General features: G+C 35.5%; 1 protein-coding gene across 2 annotated transcripts in view; it reads left to right on the forward strand.

Moving 5' to 3' along the window:
* The window catches only part of LOC126823208 (vesicular glutamate transporter 2.2), a 34133-nt gene extending 16730 nt beyond the window's left edge, over window positions 1-17403 (forward strand). For both annotated transcript variants that reach the window (XM_050551860.2, XM_050551861.2), the window contains exons 3-12: window positions 5723-5840; window positions 6324-6411; window positions 7205-7291; window positions 8027-8160; window positions 8686-8832; window positions 9492-9624; window positions 10638-10748; window positions 11354-11481; window positions 14126-14210; window positions 15557-17403. In XM_050551860.2, coding sequence (XP_050407817.1) covers window positions 5723-5840; window positions 6324-6411; window positions 7205-7291; window positions 8027-8160; window positions 8686-8832; window positions 9492-9624; window positions 10638-10748; window positions 11354-11481; window positions 14126-14210; window positions 15557-15678 — 1153 coding nt within the window. In that variant the 3' untranslated portion in view covers window positions 15679-17403. The remainder of the gene's footprint in view (window positions 1-5722; window positions 5841-6323; window positions 6412-7204; window positions 7292-8026; window positions 8161-8685; window positions 8833-9491; window positions 9625-10637; window positions 10749-11353; window positions 11482-14125; window positions 14211-15556) is intronic.
* Window positions 17404-22686: the final 5283 nt, after the last annotated feature.

The following is a 22686-nucleotide window of genomic DNA, read 5'->3' on the forward strand; positions in this document are numbered from 1 at the left end:
CTTAATGTTACCTCGGTCAATAAAAGTTTAAAATTATACACAACATGTGGTTTATAAATATCAGTTTACAATTAGTTGTAATTTTAGGAACATTGACTTTAAAGGAGCTAAATCGCTAATATTTTGGGCCTAGAAATTGGCACAAATAGGTCGCAACACATATAATAATGTAATATGAATTTATATAAACTGTTTTACATTCAATCGTTTCCGTTTTACTGTGTATTGTCATCAGTTATGTTCGGCGAAATACGCCAGAAGTCTCAACCGAAAGACAGTTTCTAGCGTCTGGTTATTCCAGTCAACACCGATAGTATATATTGCGCATGCTCTCCAAATAAGAATATGGCTTCACCGTTTGACATGACTTGTGGAATATGTCTAGCCTCATTCTTTGAGCACCTTGTTACAAATGGCGCTGAAACGCATTATGGTACACGATTCGTGTACCAATGGTAAAATGTTTATTTTGTCTCAAATATTGGATATCAGAAGCCCATCTTTTCCAGGTAAGACCACAACACCAATGCTGATTTAAATTGCAAAAAAATTCGTGTTTTCAATGTCGAAGATTTTGGATGATATTGAGTTACGGACTTAGCTGCTTTAAAAGTTATGCAATTTGGTCATGGTGACTAGTTCGGTTAATGGTATTGCCGGCTTATTAAAATAGCGTATGACTCTATTCTTTCGAACACACAACTTAACATGAATATTTAAAAAAAAGATTTATCGATATTGCATTGTATTTATTACTGACGTAATAGGCGTTAATTAAGCAACGGTGCTTATTTAACGCATTGCAAGGCGCGTGTTGTAATACTATAGTTTTTTTTAGTTCTATGAACGGTACTTGGTTTAATATATTGAAATGAAGTGGTTAAAGAAATATGGGACAACGAGAAAACTGGGCTAAGTATTTATTGTGCGAGATTCAACTTTCTTAGAACTAAAATAACCCCTATAGTATTACACCCGAACTTTTCGTTTTCTCATAAATCATTAAAGGTACGCTAAAGTCGTATTCCTTTCTTTCAAATTTTTATAATGTCCATATCAATACGCCAATATCGCAAATCCAGCCTCAAAATTGAAATTTTCCGTCATCTTCATAGTTTCTCTCCTCAAAACTTTCTGGGGGGAGAGCATCCTAGACCTTTCTCCGAAGGGGGTGCGTACATCGGCGCCCCAGAAGCCCTTGCCCCCACCCCCACCCCTAGCTACGGACCTGATAACACAATCTTTATACCTTTTCAGTAATGTCGCCACAGCTTAACTTCCAAGGCGTTCCTACGTCTTTGCTGTTGAACTCTTATATAAATCCAGTAATTGAGCAGTGTGTATCATTCCAAAACATTATGCTAAAATGAAGTCCAATACAGTCAACTTCAGAAATGTTTTACGGAAGACCATTAGGGCCAATGAAATGAAAAAAAAAATATTCCGAGTATCCTGTAATTACAAGATAGCTATCTTGTAATTACAAGATAACAATTTGGTATAACTATCTTATAATTACAAAATAGCTACAAGAAAATTATCTTGTAATTACAATAAAGTTTTCTTGTAACTATATTGTAATTACAAGAAAAGGAGAAGCCCGTGTTCTAATTAGTTTATTTCAAGGTCGCCCTACACTAAGTAATCGGATAGCTAGGCCAATACAGTCAACTTCAGAAATGTTTTACGGAAGACCATTAGGGCCAATGAAATGAAAAAAAAATATTCCGAGTATCCTGTAATTACAAGATAGCTATCTTGTAATTACAAGATAACAATTTGGTATAACTATCTTATAATTACAAAATAGCTACAAGAAAATTATCTTGTAATTACAATAAAGTTTTCTTGTAACTATATTGTAATTACAAGAAAAGGAGAAGCCCGTGTTCTAATTAGTTTATTTCAGGGTCGCCCTACACTAAGTAATCGGATAGCTAGGCCAACGAAATACTTTTTTATGTTACAGGATCGGCCCACTCAGGTCATGCTCCCATTATTATCATTAGTTATTTCGTGCCTTCATTAAAAAACATTCATTAAGTTCATACTCTGATTAACTTCATAGTCCCACAAACTTCATACCCTCACTGATATCAATTATTATTAATACATTGATTTCATGCTCTCCTTAAAGATACTTTACCGTGTACAAACTGTGTGACTTGATGATATATTTGGACTAAAAACATATTCATACTAACTAATCTATCAAATATTTGCATCAAATCTCTCTTAAAACTTTGTATTCGTTGGGAGATACCGCAAGCTATAAAAAAACTGTTGTTAGACGATATGTCAGTCATCTCATTTCATTGAGTGAGGGTTCATTTTTCAGAATGTATTTTTCGTTACTTACTGTCCATTTATCGTACATATTGAGACCTAAGTAAATTATTAATTATTTTCTGTCAACTACTTTTTCCGTTGACACCCCTCAATGTTCCCAAAACCGCGTAACTATTTGATCAAGAAATAACAACCGCTCCCCAGTCAAGCTAGCACACAATAAGCTGGTAGACAACAGTCGGGTTACCCTGACATTTTTGCCCATTGCTTGCCCCGTTGGTGGTTTTCGGGTAATCCAGTATTTTTGAAGTAAGATTGGGTGTCTATACTTTCCATATATACGACATTTGCCATACTTTTATACGAAATAACCACCCGATAAATACTTTCGGCACAACGTATCTTTAAAACCACGGAATGTCATTTACATTTTTCAGAAAATTTTGAAAAAACCTGAATATACACCAAAATCAAGATAATTTGCATACTTGGATTCAATCGAATTAAATAGAGGCACATCAAAGAGGTTCAGCGAAACGTAAAGATGACAACGGCTTGTTTAAAAGGGATATAGACGAAACGGCGCTAATCCAAAACGACCAAAACTTATATGACTGTGTAAAGTTAAAACGTGATCAAAATTTACCTAAATATAATTATGTCAGTGGGTTCTTATTAAAGTCTATATGGCTCTATCCTTTGGAACCTTGAAATATATATATAAAAAAAAATATATCTAAAAGCACATATTAATGTAATATGAATATATGTAAAGTGATTAATATTCAATTTTTGGAAAAAAAAAAAAATAAATAATATTGTAATTTCTAATCAATTATGTTCGGTGAATTACGCGAACAGTTCAAATTGAACGGCAGTCGTTTACGCCTGCTTAGTGCATTCTACACGATTTTTAAATTATTATTTTGTCCTTTGTGAATAAGCCTTTACGAATTACTTCCACATTGTGTTGTAGGATATGTTTTATTTTTTCATTACAAAATGGCACCTGAAACCATAGGGTACACGACTCGTGTACTGATTATAAACTGTTAATTGTGTCTTAAATATTGGCTATTAGGATCCTCTAGTTTCACAGCAAGATAACAACACCAATATTGAATTCGAATTCGTGTTTTTAATTTAAAATATTATGGAAAATATTGAGTAAGAGACTTAGCTCATTTAAACATATATTTTGCAAGAACTAATTCTGCCTATTGCAGGTCTTTCTTTCGGTCTTAAATGTTATATAAACTGTTAATTAGACATTTATTAACATGACAAGATTTGAATCATATCTGTTGTTTAACGGTCGTTGATGATTAACAATAAAAATGGTTTTTGTTTTCGTTCGTTAATTTCTGCAGACAATAAAAATTGTGTAAAGTCAAAATAAAGGGGGGAAAAAACAGCGAAAATCAAAATTTAAAGAAGTTTTCCGAAAAATATAAATAGCGTTACGTGGCTTCAAGGCGAGCTTTAAAGTTGATGAATCGTGATATTAATATGAAGTTGATGGGAGTATGCAGTTAATGAGAGTATGAACTTTATGATTTTAATGGAGGCATGAAAATAACGGGTTTATGAGTAACTTATTTTAAGGTCGCCATACACCGATTTAAGGCGAACAGCTAGGCCAACTTCGTACTTTATTTTAAGTTACAGAATCGGCACATTCATGTCATGCTCCCATAAATAGCATTCGTAAAATAAGTTACTCATGGGCTTCTGCGTATCATGTAATTACAAGATAGGCTATCTTACGCTATCTTGTAATTACAAGATAATCGGAATTTTTTTTTTTTTTTTTCATTTGAATGAAACTAATGGGCTTCGTACTTTGCCCCTACATTTTGTTCTGTGGTATAATTTTTGATATACCATAACGTGTTTGTGCCTGAAACGCCATTTCTTTATTTAGAAATCGATTAATATTAATATTATTATTTTTTTTATCATTTATGTGTATATCTGTATTATTTTATTGTTAAAATAGTTTCAGAAACAGCTGTAACATTTGCATAATGAAAAGTCACTTAGTGAAAAATTATTTTCTTCTGACTCCAAGATACAAACACAAAGTAATATTTTATAAATACTATGGCCTTATGAGCACTAAGATTAATACAGCTTCGACGTAATACTTGGTCAATTTTAATATGGAAGAAATAAAACATTTTATGGCCATGTCCCGAGCTCTAAAGACTTTTTAACCATTGTTATATCAAGATCGATTGTCAGCCAAGATCGCTTATCAACTAATTAAAACCAGAAAGATAAGTATTTTTTTTCTGGTCTCAAAAATTCAGAACTGTGTAGACCAATGAAAACATCGACCACATTTGCCATCTGAGACCATTTATTCAAGAATAATATCTCGCGGCTGGCAAAACACTTTTATTTGATTTGAGAAGTCCAGATAAGTAAACACAAATTGTTGTCCTTATTATGGGCAACGGGCGAGCCCTTCTTTAGATATATTATACACAGCAAACTTGTAATCTGTGTGAACTTCACAAATAAATGAGACGTGGTATCAGGTGCTCCAAATATAATAATCGTCTCGTTGCACGACACCTGTTACTACATGACAGATGTAAATTAAGCATGGTAATGATTCTAATATTTTGTTGATGATGAAATTAAATTAGGTAGATTGTTGACCATGTAATGCCGTCTTCATTAACCCTGTTAATGCAGGATGTTAAACCATAATATTTCATCACAATTGACATTAATTTTATTTATTGGTCGTTTCATTTAATTGCGTCTCGGTTTGTCACCAGTTATCGTTCGAAGTTATATAAATGTTATAGTATTGCGACTTATCTTGCACATGATCTTATTGATGATTGACAGCTGTCTACAAGTCTGTCTATCATAAATTGATATTGAATCCAATTAAGTGGCAGACATTTGAATTTGAATAAAAGTGAATAAGCAACATCCACTCATCCGTTTTTGAAAATATGTTTAAGTGTTTTATAAGAGTCACTAACACACGAGTGTAAGCAAGGGGCGATGGGCGGCGATAAGCGGGGTGGGGTGGAGGTCATGTCATGCCCGTGGCCCGATAGTGTTATATACATGATTATATAAGACCATAATCAACTCTCTAGACTATCGGATGCTCGAGATTGTTTATGCTATCGTAACACCGGTAGCAATGACAATCGAGACTCCAAACAGCCATAATTTCACTCAGAATGAAGTACTTTGACTGAAATTTTCAATATATTCATTTTTCATTATATATTTTTAAACTTACAGCGAGAACTGTCATCTCGTGAGCTAGATCCTACATAATACATATCTATTAAAGTATGTGGAATAAAGTATAGCATAGTATGCTCTATGAACATCAAAATTCCACATACCCAATATATATTATTCTCACCATTTTAAACTGAACTTAAAATCTGTTTTTCAGAATATTTGCCGGAAGTATTCTTCTTTCCTGTGCTCTAAATCTACTTTTACCAGCATGTATCAATGCCGACGAATATTATTTAACTTGTTTAGTTCGATTTCTTCAGGGATTAGTTGAGGTAAGACAATAGTGATCAACACAAATCTTTTACAGTATACTTTTATACAAACTCATCATCTTTGTTCCCTTCTTCATTTCGCAGCAAACAGAAAACCCAACAAACTCAAAAGAGGCAACCCTACTCCTCGGTTGTATTGACAAGGAGTAGGGTTGCCTGTCCAACCTCGTGAGTTTTCTCCGAGTCTTCCGGTTTCCTCCGACTGCTAAAGACCCCTACGCGCAAGCAAATTATTGAAATAAAATTAAACCATATGTTAGTCCCGAAATGACCTAGTTTGTGTCGAGTGGACGTTAAACCCCATTTCTCTCTCTCTCTCTCAAAAGAGGCAATCATATTAGAAACAAGAATGCTTTGAATTTTTACAAAGTATGTCGTTTAATTATCACCAGAATTTAATATACACGGTTAATACAAAAACATAAATATGTTATAATATCATGTATGGAATGTGTAAACGTTAAAAAGTGTTTTTTCTTTTAGGGATCTTTATATCCCGGATGTTATGGAGTGTTAAGGTATTGGTCCACACCTTCAGAACGAGGTCGTGCTGGGTCGACTGTATTGACAGGTAAGATAAAAATGCTTCGTTCGATCACAATAATATGCCTTAACTGAAAGTAGATAGGTCAAAATAAATTGCTGAACACGCTTGATCTGCTTCAAGTACAGTATTAATCGGACAAGTTGGTTCGTTAACCTTTTTCACCAGATATATTATATTTCGCAAAGACATCAACATATTTGATCAAAAACAAAGAAATTAACATATGTAATTAAAGTCAAATCTTCATTATTATTATTAAAGCGTCCTAGTTGTTTTGAAATAAATATAAACAAAAGCTAATAGTCATTTGCATAAAGGGTCTCCTTTTGAGTTACACGTATGTAGTATCAATATGACATAACTAAAACAATGATGAAAGCTTAGAAAAACTAAAATCATTGATTTAAATATAATGTAAATATGAAATGAGTGTTTATTTAGTTATTTAGTTATACATGTTGACACAGGTGGTTGATGATGTGGCGAATATAGAGATTGAAGAAAAATTCTACACGTTTGAAATTTACGTCTTAAAGAGGGTAGAATTTCACACACTATCAACACAAATCCGAAAATATCGGGATGGAAAAGATTATTGCAGCATATTATAACTCTGTAAAAATAACATTTAAACAATATTTTTATTCAGGATGTCTGAATTGGATTGGGGAACAGACTCAGCCTATGTTAAACCTCTCTCCCTGTAAATTGGATAATATGATTGTATAGTTTAGACTATGTTTGTTCATTATAAAAGCTGATCATATAGTTGATAACATCTATAGTTGTGTAGTTTAGATGTAGTTTATTATTAAAGGTGCGTATGCTGGGGCTGTGGTTGGTTTTCCAGTAGCCGGTGTGATAACTCATTATATAGGTTGGCAGTACGTATTTTATCTTAACGGTAAGCACCTTCTTAAAAGAATTTATCACTGTCTGATTAAGTTTAGGCCGATTTTCGAAGATTCTCCGCCGATGCTTTCAATTCCAGCACCATGTTCAAGACACCAAGCCAAACGGGTAAACCTCGACACTGAACTCATAGTCAAGCATCCCCATATGCACCGTTGTAAAAGCTGAAATTTGTAAATGGCATTGATGAAAATTGTTATTTAAAACAAATTGAAAACTGTTACTTATCAGAATATTCCAGTATTGTTTTCTAATTTTCGAAAACAGTTTGAAAATGATTAATCTATTATCAGGTTATCTATATTTATAGGATCTCGACTGTCGAGGAAAGGGAGTCGCGGTGGCTAAGTGGGTAAGACGCTGGCTCGCTAGCCTAGAGGTCGGGTGTTCGATCCCTGCACTGGCCGAGAAAGTTCGTCCACATTTTCCGGCGTGGTTCACCCGGAAAATGTCAGTGATGAAGGACAAAGGTTCTGAAAAGGACAGCTGTCTAGTTGTAAGGTTGGGACGAAAAACCGAGGTCCTGTGTACACATTGGCGTGTACGTAAAATATCCCTTGACAGTTGGAATTCGATAAAGAGTATTGTCGTTGTCTGGGCAAAATTTCCCTCATAGCACACTGTATGCCCGTCTTCATCAGTCCAGATCGGAGCGGAACAGCAGGACGTTAAACCCCATTTCATTTCACATATCTTTAAACTGTGTCATATTATTTGCTCTTAACAGGGTGTGTTGGTATTCTATGGGCATTGATCTGGTTGGTATTAGCGCGTGAAAAACCCTCAGACCACCCTTTTATAAGTGAAAATGAGTTGAAATACATGACCAAAGAGCAGGGATATGATGTTACAGATAGCAAGGTGAGTACCCGTCAGTTGCTATGAAATTGTGGAGGAGACGGTTAGCCACAAGCCACACTATGTAATTGTCTAGACAACTATGTCCTTATACTTACCGACTGAAGTTATAGTGGAATGTTATATATATGATGTTAAAATAAAATCACTTATAAAATTCCCGTCTTCATAAGTCCCGCCGGTGCAGAAAAGTAGGACGTTAAACTCCATTTCATTCGAGCTATAACAGTTAAGAATAAAATTTCATAATGAATTAAGTAACCATATTTTGCTGTCCTTTAGATCAGCGAAGCTAAAGATCATCCATGTTTTCAAATTCTTTGGTACTATGAATATATAGTACCGTTTAATTAATTAACACGATTGATATTCAGTTGACTATTTACGAACCACTCTATATCTTGATTTGGATATTTTGGACAATTTAGAAGGCAATTTTATCCCATTTTGGCGTCTGGAATTTGATACTTCACCTTTGAATAGTAAAAAAAAGATAAATACATTTTGATTATTCATTTTATATTTCAGGAAACAAAAATACCGATAAAAGAAATACTGACGTGTCCAGCAGTATTATGTTTGTGTTTGTGTCATTTTGCACGTAATTGGGTGTTTATATTAATGTTAACAAACGAACCATATTACCTGAGTTTATTTAATTTTACAGTAGCAGAGGTTAGTCCTTTCAATATTCATTTAACCAAACAAAGGGTCTCTTTAAAGGCTATGTTCGACATATCGGAGATTTTTAATCCGTTGGTACAATATTTCGAAAGCTGAATCCCTAACGGAAATTTCAGCCCAGAAAGGGTTCATTTCTGTTCAGTATTTACAAAGATATGACGAATTAAACTGTTAACATCATTCGGTTTCCCCTGTAGCAGATAAAAACAACAGCCATCAAGCCATTTCCAACCATAAGTAGAATATTTTGATGGGCTCTTTTCAGACGGACTGAATCCATGTCTGGGGACTATTTACCGTTGATATTTTGGTTTGGGTTTCTTAAATATTAAATGACCAATCTGGGTACATATTAGCTTGGATTTAGCGGTGTTGAAAATTAAATATTGTCCGAAAATAAATGCATTATTATAACATTATGTCTACCGTATAGAAATAAATTATACAGTGCTCTCTTCACTTGTATATCAGAGAAGGGATATTAAATTTTAATCTCAACATGACCAAACGAAAGCCGTTTAATTTTGATTTGTGGCATGGGAGGAATTCGATCTCCTTCATTAATTCCTTTAAAATAAATTTTATATAATAATAAAAATAGTTGGCATGTTTCATTTGCAATGAAAATTGTTTTTATTTTATTATTGTAGAATGGTTTATATGCTTCCATACCACATATAATGAAAGTACTAACAGCGGCTTCTAGTGGTTATATCGCTGATTATTTACTATTAGATAATCTACTCACTATAACCCATATACGTAAATTACTTACTGGTGTAGGTAAGTCCACTAACTGATTCCGTGGTAAACTTTGGTACCCGATTTGGAAATGATCTGGAGTTTTACATCCTACTTTTCTGCACCGACTGGGCTAATGAAGTCGGTCATATGCCATACAGTGTGCTATGAGGGAAATTTTGCCAGAATTCCTTACTGTCAAGGGTTAACGTACACGCCAATGTGTACACGGGAACTCGCTGTTTCGTCCCATCTAAAAAACTATACATTTCCCCTTGTCGGGCCCCGAGTTCTACACTACTGACAAGAGGGAACCACACCGGAAAATCATGATGAACCCCCTCTGCCAAAACGGGGATCGAACCCGGGACCTCAAGGGTAGCGAGACAAAGTCCACCATGATATTTTTGCAAGTAAGTTGATGGGCCTGTATATATGATATATAATAATGTAATCATATGATAATAAAGATAAACCGGTGTTCTACAGGACTAACTAGGTCAAAAGAACTTTAGCAGGAAATTACATAAAATACGAGAAAACTCGATTCCCGGCAGTGATAAAATAGTCCCATGAGAAGAATCCTGTTCAAATCGGGTACCATATGAAACCGCTACACTGTCTGTATCGGTGGCATAGCTTGAAGGTTGCAAAGAAGTGAAACTCGCTCATAGATTTAAGTAGGCATTATCAACAAGAAAATAAATGTAATTAATCTTAAACATTAAAATTATTTCAAATTCCACTAATTATTGAAATCCGAAGCTCTGGTCTCCTTACTCAGCAAATCATTTTGTACGAGCTCCGCTATAGTGCCCAAAGCGACTCGTTCGAAATCCTAAAACGTATGTATCTCAACCAGGGATTATTTTGAATTTTGCATAAAAACTAACTTGTACGTCCGCGATGCAGCTTACCCGTTAAACATTTGTTTTTCACCGAAACTCAAAAATCACCAAACGGTTAACTAAGAATGTTTTTAGCGACCCATTGGTCCGATTGTCGTCTTTTGGGCCCTTTCACTAGTAATGTACACAAATATATTTTCTTTGAAGGATTTGGCGTGGGATGTATTGGATTTTTTATATTAACATTTGTAAAAGATGGCTCAATAGTATTAATATTTTTGACACTGGCTGTTGGCTTTACCGGTTTCGCTGTATCAGGTAGGCTTGCGTTATTTTACAGTCGTAAAGATGCATTATGCAAGAGCTAAACCCTTCAATTGCAGATCTTTCTTTTGGCCTAAATGTTATATAAACTATTAATTAGACATGTATTCATATGACAGCCAATAATCAACTCTCTAGATCATCGGATCGTTGTGATTTTGAACAGATTGAACCACGACGGCCATTTTATCATCTTAACATCTGTTTCAATGACAATGGAGACTCCGCTCAGAATGAAGTAATTTGACTGAAATGTATAATATATTTCTTTTTTATTATCCATTTTTAAACTATTGTATCGAGAACTGTCAGCTCTATACCTAAATCATACATAATGCATCTTTAAAATAGAATACAAATATGTTTTGTTTTTTTGGTTGATCTCCAAAGTTGTTCTGTTTGCTTTAGATAATAACAGGAGTCCGTGGTAGTCTATCGAGTAGGATAATGGACTTTCGTCTAGAAACTCCCTGGCTCTAGGTCTGCAACTAAAAACTCAATCATTATTGATTATTTTTTAGACTTTAAAAAATAACTTTGAATTGTTTGTACTCAAAATGAAATGTGTGTTTGATTTATAATTATTTGTTCATTTATAGGTTGGCAAATAAACCACTATGATTTGTCAGCTCGACATGCCAGTCTGTTAGTTGCCATAACATCGACAGTGGGTAACATTGGTTCTGTAACGGTGCCACTAGTTACGGGATACATAACATTTTATCATGTAAAGTATTAAAGTTCAATTATAATCTAGTTTACATATTCCAAAAACAAAAGGAAAATGTGTTAAATGCAGCGCAACATTTAAATGTTAGTGCAAATTCAATACTGCGTATTTAATTTCATCGAGCATTACATTGAGCAATTACATTGAATTTGAAATTTTATTCGGGTTCATCCAAATTTAAACCCGATGTATTAAAACCCGTTTTTATGGACTAGTCTGTATGGACCAATCATTGGCTGTCGGCGTGTTTCTTTTATAATTGTCTTTGTGGGGTGTGGTCCTCAAACCCTAAACAGACGAGCAGGTAGTTCTATTGGACCGATAGCTATACAAAAATAGTGAATGACTTCCAAATATGGTATCACGATATATATCTATATACCGATATATCGTACACCGGATATATTGGTTTGTTAAATACTATGCGAATGAAATCGGCCAACCAAAGTAATAAATAAAGGAGCTAAACCTCAAACTCAATATTTTCCTTAATATTCGGAATTAAAAACACGAATTAGAATTCAATATTGGTCCATTTCAATTAATATTGATATTGATATCTTGCCGTTAAATCATTAGACGAGTTGTGTACTCTATGGTTTTAGACGTCTTTTGTAATGAACACAGAAAGACATAACATACAAGACAGTGCGGAAGTACTTAGTAATGTCAGATTGACAAACGACAAAATAAAATCGGTTGTCATGCAAGATACGCCCACATTTTGCAAGATGTGGACAGAGAACATAATAACCAAAAGCGATTTCTCGTACAATTAGGGGCCATAATCCAGGAAGTTACGGTCCTATATGCGCGAATATCGACGGGAACCTAGATCTTAGGGATATAAACACACATTTTAAGTTTCATGAAAAGCATATAAAAAATTGTGACCTCCAGAGGGTTCATAACATTGGTATTACATACTTTCACACTATTTGCGTACAAGGAGCGGCCATTTTGTGGGGCAGTTTTGGTCCTAATTTCACGAAATTAGAGCTAACTTGTTATTAGGATGTAATGGTGATAAATTTAAACGGTTTTTAAAATCGGATAAAATTATGACCTCTACGGGGACCACAAGCTAAAAGCAAAAACGTGATTTATTTTACAATCATTGTCCGATAGGTGTGAATATCGAAAGGAACCGAGATCGTTGTCTTTGAATACAAACTTATATTTCAAGTTTGGTCAAAATCAGTTAAAAATTGTGACCTGGACGGATGTCCTGATGGACAGACAGGGACGACGACAATATACGTACACATGAAAATGTGGGCGTATAAAACGTGTAGAATGGACTAAGCATGTGTAAACGACTGCCGTTCAATTTGGACTGTTAATGTATTTCACCGAACATAACCGTTTAGAATTTAAATAATTATAAATCCCTTTATAATTATGCATTCCATTACATTGATATATGTTTCAAACTCATTTTCCTCTGGTTTAATGTTCCGTATAATAGAGATATACGCTCTTTAACTATTTTTTTTTTTAAATTTATGCATTCTATATTAATTTAATTTCATTCTTTTTTCAATGTTTTCACGGTTAGTTCAATATGTTTCCCTTTTGTACCATATGTAGATAACGTCATTGTCTACAATTACTTGACAGACAACCAATTTCACACGCCTTATCGGTTATGTATTCTATCGTGATATATGTAAACGTTTTTTATTACACAGAAACGCTTACAGTTTAAACAATAATTAACTAGCGCTTGTCATGCAAGGTACGCCCACATTTTGCAAGAAATGGAAAGAGAACAAGCTAAAAAAAAAAAACTTGATTTTTCGTACAGTCAGGGGTCATAATCCAGTAAGTTATGGTCTGAAATTCGCGAATATCAAAAGGAACTACAATCTTTGTGATATAAACATATATTTTAAGTTTCATCAAAATCCAACCTCTAGAGGGTCTATAACCTTCATATTACATACTTTACATTATTTTGCTTACAAGGATCGTCAATTTTTTCGAACAGTTTCGTTTCGATTTTCCCGAAATTCAAATTCAACCTTCATTATAGTGTAACGGTGGTATATTTAAACGTTTTATAAAATCGGATAAACATTGTAGCCTCTAGAGTCCACAAGCTAAAATGTGTTTTTTCGTACAATCAGGGGCCATACTCCAAGACGTTATTGTCTGATTTGCGCGAATATCGAAAGGAACCGATATCTTTGGATTAAAGACATACATTTCAAGTTTCATGAACATCGGATAAAAATTGTGACCTGCTAAAAACGTGATTTTTCGTACAATCAGGGGCCATAATCCACGAAGTTACGATCCGATACATGCCAATATCGAAAGAAACCGAGATCTTTTGGAGATAAACCTATATTTTAAGTTTCGTCAAAATCGGATAAAAATTATGTAGAGTGTTCACAGACAGACGTACTGGGGCGAGGACAATACGTCCACGTAAAAATGAGGGCGTATAAACACTTATCACGTAGTCGACGAAAACTCCACCGGAAAGTTTCTGGGCCAACACAGGGATCGAGCCTGGGATCCCCTGCTTAAGGAACCAGGGTGCCTTTCTCACTGAGCCACCGTGGTACAGCAAGCTTCGCATACCCGATGAACATTTGTAGTAATGTAGATTATTTTTAATTTTATTTCATTTCAGACATTAGAATCATGGAGTATTGTTTTTTATATAACATCGAGTGTGTTGGGAGTAGCAGTGATTACATTCCTAATTTTTGGTTCAGGTACTGTTTTCTATCAAGTGGGGAGCCACGGTGGCTAAGTGGGTAAGACGCTGGCTCTATAGCCTAGAGGTCGATCCTTGCATTAGCCGAAAATGTTCACCGGTATTTTCCGACGTGGTTTCCCCTTGTTGGGAGCCACGGTGGCGAAGTGGGTAAGACGCTGGCTGAGAAAGTTCATCGGGATATTCCGATGTGGTTTGGCCTGATAAGGACGGCTATCTAGCTATCGGGACAAAATCCTGAGGTCTCATGTATACATTGGCGTGAACGTAAACGGTCCCTTGGCAGTTGAAATTCGATATAAGTGTAGGCCATAGTGCCGCTGTCCGGGCAAAATTTCCCTCATAGCAAACTGTATGGCGTATGCTCGTCTTCATTAGCCCAGTCGGAGCAGAATAGTAGGACGTTAAACCCCATTTCATATCATTTCTATCAAGTGAATGAAGAGGGCCATAAACCAGACGGGGGGTTGGGTGGCTGAATGGTTAGCACATGCGCGCTGTATCATAAAGCCTGTCATTGAGTCAACTGGCGTGGTTTCGAATCCCCGGTTGTACGTGACAAGGAGTAGGGTCGCCTGTCCAACCTCGTGGGTTTTCTCCGGGTCCTCCGGTTTCCTCCCACTGCTAAAGACCCCTACGCGCAAGCGAATTATTGAAATAAAATTAAACCATATGTTAGTCCCGAAATGACCTAGTTTGTGTCGAGTGGACGTTAAACCCCATCTCTCTCCCTCTCTCTCTCTCTCTCTCTCTCTTTCAAGGATTATTTTACGTGAGCCACTTTAAAACAACAATATCCATGGTTGATCAGGCTAGATATTAATAGTCATCTAGGTTTCTATGTTGAATTTATTGCATGATATAATGGATTATGTGTTGGGGCTGACAATTATAAGGAATCCTCCGCACATTACTTAAAGCGGCATTTTGGAAGATACGATAAAGCGTTGACCGATCTCGCAATAATAGTTACAAAATAGATAATGTAAAGTGTAAAGGAAATGTGCTGAAAATTTCAATCAAATTACTTCACTCTGAGCCGAGAAATTGTCATTTCATTAACACCGTAGCCACGATTGTCAAAGTTACCGTTGTTACGATGATAAACGTAATGGATTATCCATTTTTACTGTTAATCACCAATTGCCGTTGAACCGCAGATCGGATTCAAATCTGTTTAAAATCGGACCCTTCAGATGGCATCAAGAGTTGATGTGTAGATTTGGCTCTTGCATAATGCGTGTTTAATCTAAGATCTGAGTTTGCAGAAAAGTGACGTTAAACCCTTGGCTTGCTCGACATTAATCATGACAAACTATTTTAATTTCGCCAAATTATTTTCAGGTCAACAACAATCCTGGTCAAATCCACCAGACAAGGTGCTGCTCGTTCAACAATTAGATCCCTTGGAGGCCCCACCATACAAAGCAGAACGATTACAGGACTCTATTAAACCAACTTCATAGACTTGTTCGGTGTCGGTAATAAATGGGCAATTATGACATAGTCTCGATCGAGACTTAATTACGACATTAATAAAACGTTGTTGTTACCCTAAACAGCACACACAATACCAAGTTTACAGACAAATCTCAGGTATAAAGCGTTTTGTTAAGGTACAAACTTTTCAAACTGTTTCTTCTATTTCACGCTAAGGACTTTTGCGCGGATTTTGCTATTCCAGTCTTGGTTATGTTGAAAAACGGAAGTTTAGATATTTCTGTTTAAAAACAGCATGTCTCCCACCCTTAACATACTATTAAAAATTTAGGTATCGCATTCTATAAAGAAATACTTGTTTGTCGTTACATATAATTATTAATCGAAGTGCCTGTGAATTGAATACGGTATACTGAGTAACATCTGGCATGTCACAGAATTGGTCGATTTCGCTATCTGGCCGTTAAATTAGATCAAGTGTATAGCTGTAATTCTGTAAATCTGTTATCTATTAAAATGTTACAGAAAATAAAATTATAAAACGTTTTAATAGTCTAAATTAAATTATATCAACATTTCGTTTCGTTTTACTTTTGGGCTGTTTGTAATTAGATTGAGTTTTAAAATGAAACTAGTGGGCATGTTGATCGTGAATTCTTCGTGTTATTTAAAAATGGACAGTGATATAAATACGTCAGTGGACAGATGTAGATTGAAATTGGTTGTGATATTTTCAAAATAATAAAATGTGATAATTTTGATGTGATAATATACCTATGTATAATTAATATGTGTGTTGTATCAAACATTGATGCCCATCTGTCAAAAATCTATTTGATGTATATAGCTATAACTTATTTGAATTGAAAGGTTCACATATTATACAGTATAATAATTGAACTCACAACAAACATAGCTATGGTGGACTATAAACCAATATATTAAATTACTATTTGTAATAGGTGACTAATGATACGGAAACACAATTGATCAGAATTACCATCAGCTACACGTTCTATGGTAACGTGGCGTTTCCGGATAGTAATTTTCCCTTCAGCCCGGCTTCTGCTTGGAAGAAGGCTAAAGGGGGAAAACAGGCTTACGCTAGGAGCCAGGTTCAGTCACCTTGTTGCCTCGATATTCATCTCACAATTTCTCTTTTAAAGATGCATTATGTAAGATTTAGATAAAGAGCTAGGCGTTCTTGTTTTAATAGTTCTAAAATAGATCATTCAAAATTAATATATTGAAAATTTCAGTCAAATTACTTTATTCTGAGCGACATTATTTTGGACTTTTGACATAGATTGTTTATTATTATAGCAACGTTATTTATAAATCGAGACTCAGCCTCGCTTCGCCATTTTAAAATTAAATCATTAAATTGCGATCGTATTTTATTCCTTTTAAATCTGCGTCACCCGATGATCTAGAGAATTGAATATAGGTTTCGTCATGTGAATAAATGTCTAAATAATAATTTGAAGCCAAAATAAAAAACCTGTAATAGACAGATTTAGCTCTTACATAATGTATCTTTAATGCCACTCCAACTGAAATGAACTATACATCTCTGAAGCGCTTCATTGATGTCCCGTTGTATGATCTATAACATTGCTTGGCTTAATGGATCAAAACATCGATCATTAATTAGATAATCATCGTGGTATTTACTGTATATTTATAAAATGGATTGTTATTTTGTTGAATCATAATAAAGATGGCGGTATATGTTACTGTTATGAAAACCACTGTTTAAAATATTTATGACTAACCCTTTTTCATTTGGGTAAAATAAGAAAAGCCGGTTTGAGTAAGCGAAGTGTGTTGATAATCTTGTTGAAGTGAATATCTGTCGAAATTGAAGGGTTTAGTTCCACGGATAGGGCTAATGCTGAGATACAGCTGATTTTGTGTTCCACTGTCGATATAAGCCAAAGATGAAACTAAAATTAATAAACAAAACACTTTAAACGCTTAGATGTTGTCCTACCAGTTACTGGAATAACACATCAGATCAACTGAATTCAAAAAGATGTCGGGAAAGTCTTTATTCGAATTTGCCTTAAGTGACCGTCTCATTCCCTAGCCATTACATGTATGGCTGTTGTGGTGGTTGACCGCACAATTATAAGACACTGCTTTTGTCATTCTTTTTTGCATTTGCTTGATAAAGACTTGAGTATTATCATACAGTCTATTCTGGTCTGGCTTGCTTCGCTTCGCGGTGAAACTATATATAGAGTGGGAGCCTGGGGGTGGGGGTGGGTCAGTCTAGCTGAAAAGTGTACCAATTTTCTCCTATATGGTATCAATGCCTTCATATCAAGTATCATCAAAATGTAAGTCTGCCGGGTATCTATTGGTGGGTGTGGTATCCACGCCCAGAATGCCACACCCAAACTAGGCTAGATTAGCTGATGTTCACACCACCTTAAACTACTAGGAAATTGTTCAGCACCAGACAGTTTGTGTGGTGGGGTACCCCTGACAAACACGCCCAAAATGACCGCCCCCACCCCTACCCAACTAGGCTACATTAGCTGAAGTCCGCACCACCTAAAATGATTATAAATTGTTCAGCACCACCACAGAGATCATGAATAACCACTGCCAGATAGTTTTTGCGGTGGGGTATCCCTGACAGACACGTCCTCTGCTATTTTATTTTCTTGAGCCACCCAATATATGGCATGGATTGAAATCCGTCCCCGAAAAGCAACCCCCCCCCCCCTCCGCACTCTTTTTTATAGATTGAGATTTACCAAACTTCCGCTGCTATTTCCTTGTTTGAGCCACCCTATATTTGGCATGGAACGAAAGAGTGTTTATCCCTCTTTCATTTGGCACCATAGATTATTCTAGAAACCTGAAATCCGTTCCAGGAAAGCAGTATTAATCGATGTACGATTTAACAAGTCGACTAATGGTGCAAATGCATCACGCACCCAAATTGAAAATAAAATATGTTAAAAAAAAAAAACACCGTTGTCTCTATCTTTATCGAAATGCGGTCGGGCTTGAGGCGGTAACCATGGACATGCGACACAAACTAGGTCATTTTGGGACTAACACATCGTTCAGTTTTATTTCAATAATTCACTACGCGTATGGGTATTTAGCAGTGAGTGGGGAGGGGGCGGTGGACCCAAAGAAACCCCACGAGGTTGTCAGGCGACCCTACTCCTTGTCCGGTACTTTAGTGAGGATGAAGTAAATCTGGCTTTCCTTGAAGATATTTTGTCATTGCACATGTACTAATTGCCCCTCCTCCCACCCCTTAGATTGTTGTTTAGCACGCGGATTGGTGTATGCAGATTGGCGCCTCAGATGAGCGGATGCAGGCAAGGCAGCGGTGGGCTGTTCGAGCGATTTGCCTTAAAAGAAGAGTAAAGGTTTTCTACTTGACGTTTTCTTGGGCGCGGTGGCGGGCTGCGGGCCCGTCGGCTCTCACTTCGGGAGATATCAGCTGAACAGTCCAGTTCAGTTTCATTTTATTAATCCTCGGTATCCCCAGTGGTCTCATTCCGTTCTACTCCACTAACCCTGGGTTAATCTATTGGGTGACACGCTTTCAACTTGATGATTGTGCTATTTTTATCGACCAATCCCATAAATCGTTAATTGAAAAAGAAGTTGACAAAGGGAAGTAACTCTCATCGGGTAAAGTGAGCAAAATGCAAAGGCTCCGCTTCAAGAGTCAAGGTTAGGAAACGGACAGAAGGTAGGCTAAATGAGAGAAGCCAAAATTATACTAAATGCGTATCTATTAGGAAACAAGACCGGGCAGGTATTTAAAATTTGTAGAATTGGCGGGATTTATTTTGGTGGTTCGGTAGTGTTAGAGATCAACAACTGTCAAAAACTAAGCTAAAGAAATTGGTCAAGCAGAAGGATTAAGTTGTAAAAGACAGTAATTTAGGCTACTGGTTGTCTATACGTTTGCACACAACAAATATTCGGTACTATTTCTTCGTAGATTTAAGCCGACGCCTTCTCTAAAAGCCAATGTATCTAAATCAAATTACTTATATCTAATTATCTTAAAGGCTCAATACCACTCTTGTTGTAACTGAATAATATGTCCCAATCTTTATTCTGGTCAACAAATTGTACTATTTTACAATATTCCAATTAATTGATGATACAAATTTCATCTTAACACACCTAATTTAAAAAATTGGAAAAATTCAACTAAATGATTTGAAAAGCCTGACGTAAAGCTTTTTAAACGTGACTTGGATTTAAAAATATTTTTGAACCATCTGGACAAGGAAAATAGGATTTAATGGATAATTTACACAACAGGTAGGAAATTAACACATCTAGTACTTAGAATAAGGCTATTTTTTTTATTTTCTGGAGCTGTCCAGCCAGCTAGAGTGTTATTGTCCCTTTAAGGCCCATCCGCAGTCATTTTAGATTCCAATAGTTTATATTGGATAATCAATTATCATTTCTATTAATGAACCTATTATTGCTGAAGTATCATTTTTCTAATGAACAATTTATAAACTTTTGGGTTTAAACTCATTATTAGCTTCGATTTTATATAAATTGATTGTTTAGTTGTTTTTTTTAATGTATTGTGGTTAAAAGTGAGAAAACACTTCCATTTGATCGTGCACTTGGGGAAATCCTACCCTCCCCCTTCCTAATAGGGTTGGGTAGCCGGCTCTCAATATTGACCACAATGTCACCAGATCCAATATTAAATACGAAATAAATTGGCATATAAGGAGTTAAACGGCAACCTGTTTTACCGTTCATTAAATTTATAACCTTTCAGGCAGTAATAATATTGAAATGGGTGCATATATACATCTTTGTTTCAAATACCAGACAACAGATATTGTCAGAAAAGTCTAAAAAATAGAAAGTTTAATGGGTTTTATTTTCGATAAACATTCACATCTATATTATTGTCAGCTGTCTTGGGTAACTTAACACGCTATAAGGATGTAGAATCGGGCCAAAATTAAAAATTTTTCCATTTTCTTAATTAGAGTCCTAAAACTTTAAGGGATTCTAAATGAGGCGAGATGTGGTCTTTCCATATTTCAAATTAGACTAATTATTATACATTTTGGAAACATTACTTATGCGCCCATAATTTCACTAAGTGGGTAAGACGCTGGCTCGCTAGTCTGGAGGTCGGGTGTTCGATCCAGATTTTCACGCTTGGTTCCCCCTTGACAGTGGTGCAGAATGGAGGGCCTGACAAGGAAAGCTGTCTAGTCCTTCGGATGAGACGAAAAACCGAGGTCCCGTGTATACATTGGAATGCACGTAAAAGATCCCTTGGCAGTTGGAATTCGATATAAGAATAGGCGATAGTGCCGCTGCCCGGGCAAAATTTCCCTCATAGCACACTGTATGGTGTATGCCCGTCTTCATTAGCCCAGTATAGGAGCAGAACAGTAGGATATTAAACCCCATTAAATTTCATTTCATTTCGTAGCCCTAACAGCCAACTCAGCTTGTTTGATTTGTAGTTCTGCTGTATCCTAATTAGTAGCCTAAGACTAATTCACTATAGGACAAATTTGCTAGACTTTTGATACCGTGACACCATTCTCAATGCACACACACACCCCTGATAACAATTTTTGGATAGTTGTGTTTCAAACGACAAAATTATGCTAATATATAGCTGCCGCCACACAAATTCAGATTCGACGGTTAGCTATGGTCTGATTCCAAGGCAACCCAATTTTGTTAGCTCCCATAGCAAACTCTTTATAATGAAAACACGTTTAGCCCTAGTGGGTCACATGATATAAAAATGGAGTTGTCGAAAAACAAAAACACACACAGGTGAATCGATAATTTTAAAGATCTTATATGTCTCATTCTTTTTTAAATGACACTTTTTATTGACCCTTAAATTTGTATCCCCCAAAAAACTGTCTTTAGGCTACCTTGGTATCTGAGACCTATTTTGATTGACGTTCTATCTTTCGGAGCTCAGTTACATCGTATTATATTTATATTATAGCCACACAACCTTCGAATTTTAAATGATAATTTTATTTACATTATTACCATTAGAATTAACTGCATTAGCTGAGAGAGTTCTGGTAAGCTTAAAATCATTGAAACAATTGGTGGGCAGTTTCTAATATTGCAACAATACAGATTTTTGAGATTGGGAATCAGATAAAATTCTACTTACCTGATTGCATTCACAAGCCACAGTTAATTAAGGAGATATTTTAATGATTAAAAATTTTAAAATATTCTACCAATTGCAAGCAATAATAAAACGTCTCATAGTTCAAAGATAAATTTGTCAGTGGGCTGTATCATCCTTACATGTTTAGAATTTGCTTGCAGATTTTAAATCTAGGGGATTTTTCTGGATAAGCAAAATCCTTTATTAGGGCAAAAGAATGTCCAACTAATGGAACCCAGTCAATTTGAATGAATGCCTCTCTTGTCAGAACTAGCAGTATAACTCACTATAAGAACAAGCCCCTGGTCAATATGATCAAAAATTTGGTACACAAAGTTTATGCACTTCATATAAAGTCTTGTGAAAGCTTTAGTAATGTGTATCAGTAGAATGGTTTTGCCCTTTTTTTTCCTAACGAATCTCAATGTGGTGGCACCCTTTATTAACTGTTTGAAAAATGTAAACCTGCTTTTGGGATCATTTTTTTTGTCTATGAATTATAAACCTATCTTTTCGTGCTTTACAGTGTAATTCACAGGACTAGATGATCCGAAAATGTTAATTTTGAGAAAATAATATTACAACACTATTTAGAACAATGATGGCTGCACCAGTACATGTATTAGCAGAGATATCATCTCTTGAAGACCTGAATGTACCATTAAACAGATCAGCTAGACTAAAGGTGAGCAATGAAGATATGAGTATTGTCAGGTAATTATGGGACACCTGTTATTTGACAAGTATTAAAACACCCAAACACAATGCAATTGAAAACAATTGTCAACATTTGTGAACATTTGCACTCTTATCACCCAACACTCAGGACTACTTTATAATAAATGACAAGCATCATGGA

Source organism: Patella vulgata, chromosome 6 (assembly GCF_932274485.2).
Source record: "Patella vulgata chromosome 6, xgPatVulg1.2, whole genome shotgun sequence".
In the NCBI taxonomy this organism is placed as follows: Eukaryota; Metazoa; Mollusca; class Gastropoda; family Patellidae; genus Patella; species Patella vulgata.